Source organism: Tachyglossus aculeatus, chromosome 19, assembly GCF_015852505.1.
Source record: "Tachyglossus aculeatus isolate mTacAcu1 chromosome 19, mTacAcu1.pri, whole genome shotgun sequence".
NCBI lineage: Eukaryota > Metazoa > Chordata > Mammalia > Monotremata > Tachyglossidae > Tachyglossus > Tachyglossus aculeatus.
The window spans coordinates 29,750,087-29,763,052 of NC_052084.1; the positions used below are offsets into that span (position 1 = coordinate 29,750,087).

Consider the following 12,966-nt stretch of genomic DNA (forward strand, 5'->3'; position numbering starts at 1 on the left):
CCAAGCCCTAAGGTGGAATCAAGATAACGAAGTTGGATCCAGTCCCTGCCCGGCATGGGGCTCACAGTCGAAGAGGGAAGGAGAACGGGTTTTGAATCCCCAATTCACAGAGGAGGTAACTGAGGCTCAGAGAAGTGAAGTGACTTACCCAAAGTCACGCGGCAGGCATGTAGCAGTGCCAGGATGAGAACCCAGATCCTCCGACCTGTTTCTCAGGATGACCGTGTTTTCCCCTGGGATTAGCTGGACTGGGACAGTGCTTGGCACATAGTAAGCGCTTAACAAATGCCATCATTATTTATTATTATCATCTAGGACATCAGACACGTCATGCACTACTGAGGATCAAAAATTAACTCTTTATTGCACTTTTGCATCTGTTTTCCATCTTTTGGGAGTTTAGCTAGACCTGAAACAGTTAGTTGCCGCTCTGTTATTTTTGCAAGCCCAACATGGTGCTTCCGCAGCGACTGGCTTTGACCATTCATTCAGGAGTGTCTACTGGAACTCTCTCCTTTCCGGTTTGACCAGGATCTATAAGCACTGTGATTAACTAAGTGGGAAATTTTCCAAATTTATCGGCTCAACACACAAACAAAACAGCATACTGCAAGACTGGAAAACATATATATATATATATGTATATACATATATATATATATACACACACATATATATCTACACATATATATCTCTCTCTATATATATGTATAGATATATATATGTTCAGATAAGCCTGGCACAGAGAACTTCTTGAACACACAATACTGCAAAGCCATCTACGAATCTACCCGAAAACTAGTCATTTCAAGTAGCCATAATTACGCGTTCATTCTGGAAATTTTAGCCCTTCAGCAAGCAATATGCCTCGTTCCGCCTCCAGACTTCCCCCTGAATGACATTCCTCCCTGGCTCCTTATCTTCCCCAGGCCAGTGAAGAAGGAGCTGCTACAGATTCCAGGATGGGAGGCCAACGAGGACCCAGACTCGCCAAGAGCCTGAAGCATCAGGACACAAACTGGAACCAAGGACCTTGGACCCAGCGCTTGGGATACGATGTAGGGCCTGAGCTGGAAGTGGCGGGGAGAGGCATCAGGGCAGAGGCGTGGACCGGGACACTGAGACAAGCCCTTTAATGGAAAAAGCAAAGGTCCTGAAGCAAGTTTCCGGGACCTATGCGTAAATCTCCTGCTGCTACTCCTCCAACGGGAGACAGTATAGCATTCCTACATGCGACGCTTAGACTTCAGATCCCGGTCCCTCCCTCGTGAATTAATGCCGACAATCAACTGTTCTACCGAAACGGGGCGGGGTTAAACGAATCTTCTCACCGCACAGCCTTACGTACAAAGTTACTCAAAGCGCTGTTCAATAAGGAGCCTCACTTCAGTCATACACAAGTGACACATGGCCCACGACCCCTGTGGACAAACTACCGGGAAGCCGGCCTTTTTGAGTTAGATTGGTGTTAAGCAGAGACGGGCCTCAGCCCTCCAGCCCCGCTTCCTTCTTCGGAACGCAACTGGCATCCTGAAGCCCACGTCTGCCTCCCGGGGCAGGGGGGGACTAGCATCCGTGCTTGTTCCACATAGGGGTCGCCATGGGTCCCTGCGGAGCCCTTTCAACGATGACGAACTCATCGGGGTTGCCTGACGCCTCGTAGTGGATCAACAGATCCTGGATGGCGCGCTCCTCAATCTGGAAAAAATGGGGAGAGAATAGAGGGGTTCACGCCTCTGCTGCTCTGGCTTTAAAGCACTCAATCACCTTGCTGCCTCCAACCCTTCTAGGCTGTGAGCCCACTGTTGGGTAGGGACCGTCTCTATATGTTGCCAACTTGTACTTCCCAAGCGTTTAGTACAGTGCTCTACACACAGTAAGCACTCAATAAATACGATTGAATGAATGAATGAACCTCAGTACTCTACTACTACAATCCAGGCCGCACACCTCGCTCTTCTAATGCTAACCTTCTCACTGTACCTCCATCTCATCTACCTCGCCACCGACCACTCACCCACGTCTGCCTCCGGCCTGGAACGCCCTCCCTCCTGTCTGACAAGCAATGCCTCTCCCCACATTCAAAGCCTTACTGAAGGTACACTTCCTCCAAGAGGCCTTCCCTGACTGATCCCTCATTTCTTCTTCCACCCCCTTTTGTTTTAGCCTTGACTTGCTCCCTTTATTCATTTCCTACCCATCCTCCACAGCCTCACTGCACTTAGGTCCATATCCGTAATTTATTTATATTAATGCCTGTCTCCCCCTCTAGACAGTAAGCTTGTTGTGGGCAGGGAATGTGTCTATTTACTGCTATACTGAACTCTCCCAAGTGCTTAGTACAGCGCTCCCTAAATAAAATTCACTGACTGACTGACACTGGGCTGGCCCGGAGAGTGGCTCTGTGGCCGGGCTCCGCTAAGCCCCCGGGAGCCATGGGGCTATTGCTAAAAAGCAGCCCCGAGCTTCCGAGGAGCCGCTGCAGTTGAGGGGCGACGGTGCGTTCATTACTGACAACAAACGTTGACATGCGGCTATTTATTGATTTTAGAAGCTATTTATTTTAGAAGCAGCGTGGCTCAGTGGAAAGAGCACGGGCTCCGGAGTCGGAGATCATGGGTTCAAATCCCGGCTCCGCCACTTGTCAGCCGTGTGACTTTGGGCGAGTCACTTAACTTCTCTGTGCCTCTGTTACCTCATCTGTAAAATGGGGATTAAGACTGTGAGCCCCCCGCCGTGGGACCACCTGGTCACCTCGTAACCTCCCCAGCGCTTAGAACAGTGCTTTGCACATAGTAAGTACTTAATAAATGCCTTCTAGACTGTGAGCCTGCTGTTGGGCAGGGACTGTCTCTATGTGCTACCGACTTGTACTTCCCAAGCGCTTAGTACAGTGCTCTGCACACAGTAAGCGCTCAATAAATACAATTGATTGATTATTATTGGTTCTTAACTCCATGCCCAGCAAAGCCCGGTTAATAGTTAAACCGGCTGGTGCTCCAGTCCAGCCTTCACGTGGCATTTACGCCCCGGCCTGCTCCATGACGTCAACTCCGGCTCCGATTGCCTGGTGGAGTTCGGTCGGTCCAGACAATTCGAGAGGACGCTCTGCGCCGGGGCCTGGCTGCCTTCCCCCGCCGGACGCCGGTGCCCAGAGTGCCCCTCACCTGGATCAGGGCCAGAGGTTTCTCCCGGCTTCTGAGGAGGGCGGCTTCCTGCTGCAGCTCTTCCTCCACGATAGCAGCGAACGTCACCGGGGCGAACCCCGCAGATGCGGACAGCCAGGGGCTGCAGCGAGACAACGCTAGTGTTAGCTGAGGGACAGAGCTCATTGATCGTTGGAAACCACGGCGCCTGAAGCAAACTCCGCACCCAGACGCACACCAGGAATTCCCACATCCGCCCTCTCAAACCCTGGAACTTCTGCAGCGAGCAGTAGCAGCAGGAGGAGGAGGAGTATTGGTAGTAGCAGCTAATGATATTTACTGAGCAACTTGTACAACACACTAGAGGCAGAATCAGAAGTCATGTCACCTTCCCACAAGGAGCTGCAAGGACCAGGAGTTTCTGGGGGCCTATTTCTAAGGCACTCCAGCCTTTGATGCCAGGAATAATAATAATAATGGTATTTGTTTAGTGCCTACTGTGTGACAGGAGAATAATAATGGTATTTGTTACGTACTTACTATATGACAGGCACTATACTAGGTGCTGGGGTGGGAACACGCTAGAGAAGCAGCGTGGTTCAGTGGGAAGAGCCCGGGATTTGGAGTTAGAGGTCATCGCTTCAAATCCCGGCTCTGCCACTTGTCAGCTGTGTGACTTTGGGCAAGTCACTTCACTTCTCTGTGCCTCAGTTACCTCATCTGTAAAATGGGGAGTAAGACTGTGAGCCCCACGTGGGACAACCTGATCACTTTGTAAACTCCCCAGTGCTTAGAACAGTGCTTTGCACACAGTAAGTGCTTAATAAATGCCATCATTATTATTATTATTACAGGCAAACTGAGTTGGACACAGCCCCTGTCCCATGTGGGGTTCACAGTCTCCATCCCCATTTTACAGATGAGGTAACTGAGGCCCAGAGAAGTGAAGTGACTTGCCCAAGGTCAGAAGGCAGACAAGTGCCAGAGCCGGGTTTAAAACCAGGTCCCCTGACAGACCCCAAGCCTGTGCTCTTTCCACTACGCCACGCTGCTTCTCTAAGTGGAAAACTGATAAGAGGCTGGGGAAGACTATGCCAACGTTTGAGCCTGCCCTCCCCGCTCCTCCCCTCAGAGTCCCTTCTTCACGTCTCTGCAGTGACCCTCTCAGGAGCTCCAAATTTAGGGCACAGATCAAGTCAGACTTACTTGGGACTCTCTTGCGGTGGCAAATCGCAAAGGTGGTCGCCGTCTGGTCCCGGGCTCCTTCGAGTTGAAGGTCTAAAGAACAAACACAGAAGCTGAAAATGAAAACGCTCTTCAAAGACAACCTTTGGCAGAGAAACGCTTTGGCTTCCAAGCCTCTGGGACAGAGGACCGACAATCAATGGCGTGAGCATTTGTGGGGCAATTCCTAGCGGGAAAGCCAACGAGGAGATCAGAACCGCTTGGTATGGGGCTGTAATGGCCATTCCTGAACCAGACACAGGCTGTGCTGGAGGCGGCTGCTGCCTAAGGATAGGGCCGGTCTTTCAGATAAGCTGACGTCTCCCACCAATATTGATCTGTATTGGAACCACACCATCAAAGCCATTTTGCATGCAGAACAGATTTCTCTCAAATTAACTGTGGCATTCGTTAAGCACTTACTATGTACCAGATGCGGTACTAAGCACTGGGGAGGATACAAGTACATCAGTGGGGAAGCAGCGTGGCTCACTGGAAAGAGCCCGGGCTTTGGAGTCAGAGGTCGTGGGTTTAAATCCCGGCTCTGCCAACTGTCAGCTGTGTGAGTTTGGGCAAGTCACTTAACTTCTCTGGGCCTCAGTTACATCATCTGTAAAATGGGGATTAAGACTGTGAGCCCTCCGTGGGACAACGTGATCACCTTGTAACCTCCCCAGCGCTTAGAACAGTGCTTTGCACATAGTAAGCACTTAATAAATGCCATCATCATCATTATTATTATTATTATCAGCTTGAACAGAGTCCCTGTTCCACATGGGTCTCACAGTCTTACATTTTACAGCTGAGGTAACTGAGGCCCAGAGAAGTGAAGTGACTTGCCCAAGACCACAGAGCAGACAAATGGGGGAGCCAAGACTAGAACACATGACCTTCTGATTTCCAGGACCATGCTCTATCCATTACATTAAACTATTCACGGACTTTTGACTAGATTCACTTTGCATGTACAGAGATTCATCCATTTTTGGCCTTGGCTCAAGGGGATTTGGGCTTCTTAAATTCAGCTTCAGGAAGCCTTGCAGAGCGCATTCAAGCTGCTGCTCAACAGAATCTGTAAAATCTGGGTCAGTGTCACCCTCCTGAGCCTCCAGACTAACCCGGAGGAAGAGGGCCTGTCCCACTGTTCACTCTCAGAGTGACCGAGGGTAATAATAATAATAATAATGGTATTTGTTAAGCGCTTATTATGTGCCCGGCCCCGTAGTACGTACTAAGGGTACAAACCCAGTAGCCATGGGGAACACCCATGCCCCTGCCCTGCCAGACAGAGCCCTGGATCACGGTGCCTGGGCCCACCCCAGGTTGAGCCAGATCGGAAATGAGCTCGGGCTGAACTGTAATCATAATAATTATGGCATTTGTTAAGTGCTTACTGTGTGCCAGGCACTGTTTTAAGCACGGGGGTAGATACAAGGTAACTGGGTTGGACACAGTCCCTGTCCCACATCGGTTCACAGTCTTAATCACCATTTTACAAATGAGGGAAGTGAGGCACAGAGAAGTGAAGTGACTTGCTCAGGGTCACACAGCAGACAAGTGGCGGAGCCAGGACTAAAGCCTGAATCTTCTGATTCCCAAGCCCAGGTTGGGAGTCCAGGTTTTGCTTCCAGGAGGTTTGACTCCTGGGTGCCTGGGCTCGTATGAGAAGAAGCATGGCATAGTGGATAGAGCACAGGCTTGGGAAGGTCATGGGTTCTAATCCCCGTTCCACCACTTGTCTGCTGTGTGACCATGGTCAAGTCACTTCACTTCTCTGTGCCTCAGTTATCTCATCTGTAAAATGGGGATTGAGACTGTGAGCCCTATGTGAGACAGGGACTGTTTCCAACCCGATCTGCCTGTATCCACCCCAGCGCTTAGTACAGTGCCTGACGCACAGTAAGCACTTAACAAATATCACAATTACTATATGACAGCTCCACATCGAGTGCCGGGTCTGGGCTGCTGTCAGCTGGGCCTAGGCTCACCTGCCTAACTCTAATCCTCTTTATCCCCCTGACCACCAAACAGGAGGGCTGGGTGTCTCCATGGGGACCCCCAAATTCAGCCAGGTTCAGCTTAGGATGGCAGAGGACACCTAGCTTCTTAAAGGAAAGATAAGGATTCAATAGCAGAGAGCTTTTAGTTGTCTAGCAATACATAGAAAAACTAGAGGCCCATTGTTGCAGAAAGGATAATACGGGGATCTAGGACATACGAAGAAGAGGGAAAGTCAGTCCATATATGGCAGTTAAAATGCAAGTGCACAGCTGGCTTCTCAGAAAGCTTGCAATTCCGAACACATCAGCTGCTTCGTGAAGACCACGAAGTTTCCAGATGTCGGTTTTCCTGAAAACTCACCTTCTTCGGGAAGCATTTCCCAGTTTATTTCCACTGCCCTTGATAGTATCACCCAACAGCCACGCTTGGCATTTATAAATAGGCAGTGACCTTTAGCATATGTACTCTTTTTATTTATTACTCATTACTTCATGTTTCCAAACTCCTACCTCTATTGGAGTTAAATTTTCCCTCCGGCTCCCATTATACGTATACAACTTATGTCGGTCTGTTTGCCCATTAGATTGAAAACTTTTGAGAAGAAGGGAGCCTATCATCTACATTTAACTGGACCTTCCCAAGTGCTCTGCACATGAAATAAATGCTACTGAGAGAATAGATGGATTCTAATTGGCATGGTGGATCAGGCTTCCCTGACTAAGAGGCCATCCCTGACTCAACCTATTCCTTTCCTTCCACTCCCTTCTTTGTCGTCCTGACTTGCTCCCTTTATTCATCCCCCCTCCCAGCCCCACAGCACTTATGTCCATATCCGTAAATGTGTTTATTCACATTAATGTCCATCCCTGGCAACGACTGTAAATTCACTGGGGGTGGGGGGGTATATTGCATTCTCCCAAGCACTTAGTACAGTGCTCTGCACACAGTAAGTGTTCAATAAATACAACTGACTGCTTTCGGAATAGTTAATACATTTGAAGAGTAGCTTCTGAGCTCAGAAACATGGCCATGTTAAGTGCTACGTAGAAAGAGAAAATTTAGCTCTACCAATTCAACTCCGAATAAATATCCATATTTTCCCATGTCCAGGTGGAACTGTCCATGATTAGGAATATCTTTTCCAAACGCCTAAGCAACTATGACTGTGTTTACGATAAAGACAGAAAACAGACCATTTTATTTGGCTGCTTTTTGTTTCCGTGTCTTTTTAATAAGGGCTTGGAGTGAAAGGGTCTTCCCTCTATTATCCACATTCACAGGACCAACCGCATTGCCGTTCTCAAAATAAAATTCTGTGTGTCTTGGAAAATGCTGCTGGTTTTAATGGGTTGAGATACATGCATCTGTCGAATTTCCACTTGTGGCATCAAACAAACGATAGTACTTACTGAGTACAAACTGCATGCCCCAGCATCATACTAAGTACTTGGAAGAAGTAGAGTTGGGGGACACCACCCCTGCCCACAGGTGGCTTAAACTCCTCTCTCATTTATGGTTCTGCCCACCCAATATCCCGAGGGAATAGGAGCCCAAATGTGTCCCAGGGTGTAAAAAAAAAAAAATGTTTTCATTGATTTTTGATTTGCAAAGAACACGCTACTGAAGGAAAGGTGAAAAGTTTTTAGAATTGTGAGCCCCTACCTATCTTTTTTAAAAATATTTCATATGTAGAGTACCAAAAGAGACTTTATTACAAATAGCAATTATTACTTTTCCATCTACTGTGTTCTCTCGTCATGCTCATTTCTCCCAGAGAGGAGAAAATATTACAAACCAAATATATTAGGACCTCTCATTTCTCTATTAGAATTTCTCTATTTTAATGTATATGCAGCATAGGTGGCGTATACAGATTAATACATGTGTACAGCATATAGAGTGGTTTTCCACTACCAAAAGCAGGCCTGGGGGCTCCATGCTTTCACTTGTTCCAAATGCTGGCTGCTCTTTATTTGTTTTATGGTACCTGTTAAGTGCTTACTATGTGCTAAGTCCTGTACTAAGTGCTGGGGTAGATCCAGGCTAATCACGTTGGACACAACCCATATCTTGCATGGGGCTCACAGTCTTAACCCCCATTTTGCAGGTGAGCTAACTGAGGCAGAGGAGTGAAGTGACTTACCCAAGGTCACAAAGCAGACAAGGGGCAGAGCTGGGGTTAGAACCCAGGTCCCTTTTGACTTGTCACGCTGCTTTACTGAGCTGCCTGTCTCTCATGCTGTCTCATGGAAGAGTACAAACCTGAAAAATCTGCGGAGACTCCTGGGGGACGTTCTAGGTGGTTTCTTCAAGAAACTCCACTGGTTGCCCATCCACCGTGGCATCAAACGACAACGCCTCACCATTCACTTTAAAGCACTTAATCACCTCGACTCCTCCCACTTCACCTCGCTACTCTCCTACAACCCAGCCCGCACACTTCACTCCTCTGGTGCTTACCTTCTCACTGTACCTCCATCTCCTCTGTCTCACCGCCGACCTCTAGCCCACATCCTCCCTCTGGCCTGCCACACCCTCCCTCCTCAAATCCGACAGACTCTGCCCCCTTCAAAGGCTTATTTCCTCCAAGAGGCCTTCCCTGACTACACGTTCTTTTTTTTAATGGCATTTATTAAGCGCTTACTATGTGCAACGCACTGTTCTAAGCGCTGGGGAGGTTACAAGGTGATCAGGTTGTCCCAAGGGGGCTCACAGTCTTAATCCCCATTTTACAGATGAGGTAACTGAGGCCCAGAGAAGTTAAGTGACTTGCCCAAAGTCACACAGCTGACAAGTGGTGGAGCTGGGATTTGAACCCATGACCTCTGACTCCAAAGTCCGTGCTCTTTCCATTGAGCCACACTGCTGCTTCTTTCTTTTCTCTTCTCCCATTCCCTTCTGCGTTGCCCTGCTCTCAATTCACTCCCTCGCCCCACAGCACTTATGTACATATCTCTAATTTATTTATGCTAATATCTGTCTCCTCAAGCAGACAGTAAGCTCGCTGTGGTCAAGGAATGTGTCTGTTTATTGTTATATTCTGCTCTCCCAAGCGTGCTCTGCTTTTAGTAAGCACTCAGCACTCAGTATAACTGAATGAATAATAATTATAGTGTTTGTTAAGCACTAACCCAGTGCCAGGCACTGTACTAAGCGCTGGATGAACACGCTTCTGCACATATGCATGCATCTCAGATCAATCAATCAATCATATTTATTGAGCGCTTACTATGTGCAGAGCACTGTACTAAGCGCTTGGGAAGTACAAATTGGCAACACATAGAGACAGTCCCTACCCAACAGTGGGCTCACAGTCTAAAAGGGGGAGACAGAGAACAGAACCAAACATACCAACAAAATAAAATAAATAGGATAGAAATGTACAAGTAAAATAAATGAATAAACAGAGTAATAAATATGTACAACCATATATACATATATACAGGTGCTGTGGGGAAGGGAAGGAGGTAAGATGGGGGGATGGAGAGGGGGACGAGGGGGATCATGATAATATGATCATCAGTTCATATTATTAGGCCACTAATAGGCGCTTAATTCCTTTCCTCTAAAGCAAAAGCAAGCTTAAAATTCGAGCGAACTTCACTTCTCTGGGGCTAATGACACTCAGGTTCCTAGTTCCAGAGCATGGTTGGAAGCTCTAATGCCACAGTGCACTCTACTGATCAGTTGTGGACATGAAGGTCGGTTAAAAGCTAACGCTATGTATCATCTGTTCCATTTCTACAGCTCTTAAATACAAGTGGCCCTAAAAAAGACAACATTTCAGACTGAAACGATCCCAAAGCATGTTTAAAAAAATGAAGTAGAAAGAAGAAAAGATGATTCAACTATCACACGCTACAGGGGCAGTAGAAGTTGGGGTTTTTTTCCTAACAATTCCAATGGAGAAGCAGCGAGACCCAGGGGATAGAGCATGGGCCTGGGCGTCAGGAGGACCCGGGTTCCAATTCTGGCTTCTCCCCATGTCTGCTATGTGACCTTGGGCAAGTCACTTCACTTCTCTATGCTTCAGTTACCTCGTCTGCAAAATGGAAATTAAGACTGCGAGCCCCATGCAGGACATGGACTGTGTCCAACCTGATTAGCTTGTATTTACCCCAGCACTTAGTATGGTATCTGGCACATGGCAAGTGCTTAACAAATACCATTTAAAAAAAAGTTCTGTATTTAAAAATCATCTGGATAATTTATTGGCAGAGTTAGCAAAATAATTTAGCTTAATAAGTGAGCACGAATCTAAGCCTGGTTGGAGCATGCTTATATCCCATTTGGGACTTTGCAACATGAAAAATGTGGAGGACTTGGGTGGGAGACCAGAGAGAAGAACGGAATGATTACAGGGTTGGAAAAGAATCCATAAGTACTGGGATTTTGATCTAGAATAGAAAACTGACATTTGACAATGACAGTCTCCCCTTCATTTATATCCCCCAATGCCCCGTGAGCCCTACCACACCACTTAATTACTCAAGTGACCACTTTTATCTATGTATTAATCTATTACTCCTCTTATTCTTAACACATTTGTCTGTTTTCCCCACTAAACTATAAGCTCCTTGAGGGCAGGGGCTATGTCTTCTTAAAAATAATTGTGGTATTTGTTAAAAACCTACTATGTGTCAAGCACTATTAAGCGCAGGGGTAGATTCAAGTTAATCAGGTTGACACAGTCCCTGTCTCACAAGGGAAGGGAAAACTGGTACTTCAACTCTGTTTTACAGATAATAATAATGATGGCATTTATTAAGCGCTTACTATGTGCAAAGCACTGTTCTAAGCGCTGGGGAGGTTACAAGGTGATCAGGTTGTCCCACAGGAGGTTCACAGTCTTAATCCCCATTTTCCAGATGAGGTAACTGAGGCATAGAGAAATGAAGTGACTTGCCCAAAGTCACACAGCTGACAATTGGCGGAGCTGGGGTCTCGAACCCATGACCTCTGACTCCAAAGCCCAGGCTCTTTCCAATGAGCCATGCTGCTTCTAAAAACTACCTACGTTTTCTCCACATTTACTGAACTGGAACTGATAAGTTCAAGGTGGCTGCAAGCCTCTGAAACATTCAAGAACGTCAAGTCACTTACCTTTTCTGTGCCTCATAATCTCAATCCCCATTTTACAGAAGAGGAAATGAGGCACGGAAAAGGTAAGTGACTTGCCCAAGTTCACACAGCAGGTAATTGGCAGAGCCGGGATTAGAACCCAGGTCCTCCACACTGCATCACAATCTAAGTTTTCTGTACTTTCCCAAGCACTTAGTACAGTACTGCGCACAAAGTAGGTACTCAATAAATACTACTCATTGTCTGAAAAGTCTAAGATTGATATTAGCTCTGTTAGGATTGCTCTCATGATCAATTATCTTTAACTAATCTTTACTGTCCAATTATCTGAACTAACTTCAGTCGAATAAGGGGTCGTTCAAGTAATTGAGATGTGCAAAACAGAACAGGGCTAAAGAAAACCTGTACTCACATGGACAAAAATGTTGCACAGCTTATGTTATTAGTAAACTATAATTCTGCTTCTCCTATATCCCATACCGGCATGGAACTAAAGAACACTCCCCAGTGAGGTAAACAGAGTAGGAAATTTAAAGAGAAGCCATTTGACTACGTTTTTTAAATAGATTGAAGGATCATGAAGATGTTCATTTAAAAAAAATACTGATCCTTACTTTACAGCTGAAAACATTATTATTATTATTTTAATAATATAATAATATAATTAATAATTAATAATAATTAATAATATAATTATAATTAATGATATGTCATGCTCTTACTAGGTACCAAGATCTGTACAATGCTGGGATAGATACAAGCTCATCGGGTTGGACTTAGTCCCTGTCCCACATGGGACTCGGGGTCTACGTGGGAGGGAGAACAGGTAGTGGTTCCCCATTTTCCTGATGAGGCAAATGAGGCACAGAAAAGTTAAATAACTAGCCCAAGGCAACACACAACAGACTACTGGCAGAGCTGAGATCGGAATCCAAGTCCACTGACTCCCAAGCCCGTGCTCTTTCTGCAAGGCGACACTTGCTTAAACTCATATCTCCTAGAACATACAAAAATATGCACTACTATTTCTTACCTCACAAACTTTTGGACCTGCGGCTCCTCAATTCCTTTAACGCAACCTTTTTTGATGTTATTTCCTGGAGTGCCACCTGGTACGACGGATTTTTCTTCTTCCTTTAAGAGATGCCGAAAGGACTTGGGGGAAGGTGAAGGCAGAGTAGGTGACCTGGAAGAAAAGGCCAATTGTCACGTCATGATCCTGCTTTCCGAGGCCTTGGCAGTTGAAACTCGAGGTAGGTTTCACCTTTCTATGACTACATATTAAAACCAAGCTGTTAAGGATACCAGAAAAAAAATATATCTTGACTATTTCCCAAACATGATCACTGTGTGAAAGGTTTTATGTTACATATACATTGCGGGCCCCCGCAAGCGGGCATGCATGACAGACAAATGACACTTAGAGAGTTTACTTCTGAAAGAACAGTGCTTTGCACATAGTAAGCGCTTAACAAATGCCATTAAAAAAAAGAGAGAATGACACAAAATGTGG

At 46.4% G+C, this 12,966-nt stretch overlaps 1 protein-coding gene across 2 annotated transcripts in view; it reads right to left on the bottom strand.

Annotated features, from left to right (window-relative positions):
• Positions 1–339: 339 nt before the first annotated feature.
• The window catches only part of IBTK (inhibitor of Bruton tyrosine kinase), a 78,357-nt gene continuing 65,730 nt past the window's right edge, over positions 340–12,966 (bottom strand). For both annotated transcript variants that reach the window (XM_038760806.1, XM_038760805.1), the window contains exons 26-29: positions 12,487–12,639; positions 4,353–4,424; positions 3,168–3,288; positions 340–1,698 (exon numbers count right to left, since the gene is read on the bottom strand). In XM_038760806.1, coding sequence (XP_038616734.1) covers positions 1,567–1,698; positions 3,168–3,288; positions 4,353–4,424; positions 12,487–12,639 — 478 coding nt within the window. In that variant the 3' untranslated portion in view covers positions 340–1,566. The remainder of the gene's footprint in view (positions 1,699–3,167; positions 3,289–4,352; positions 4,425–12,486; positions 12,640–12,966) is intronic.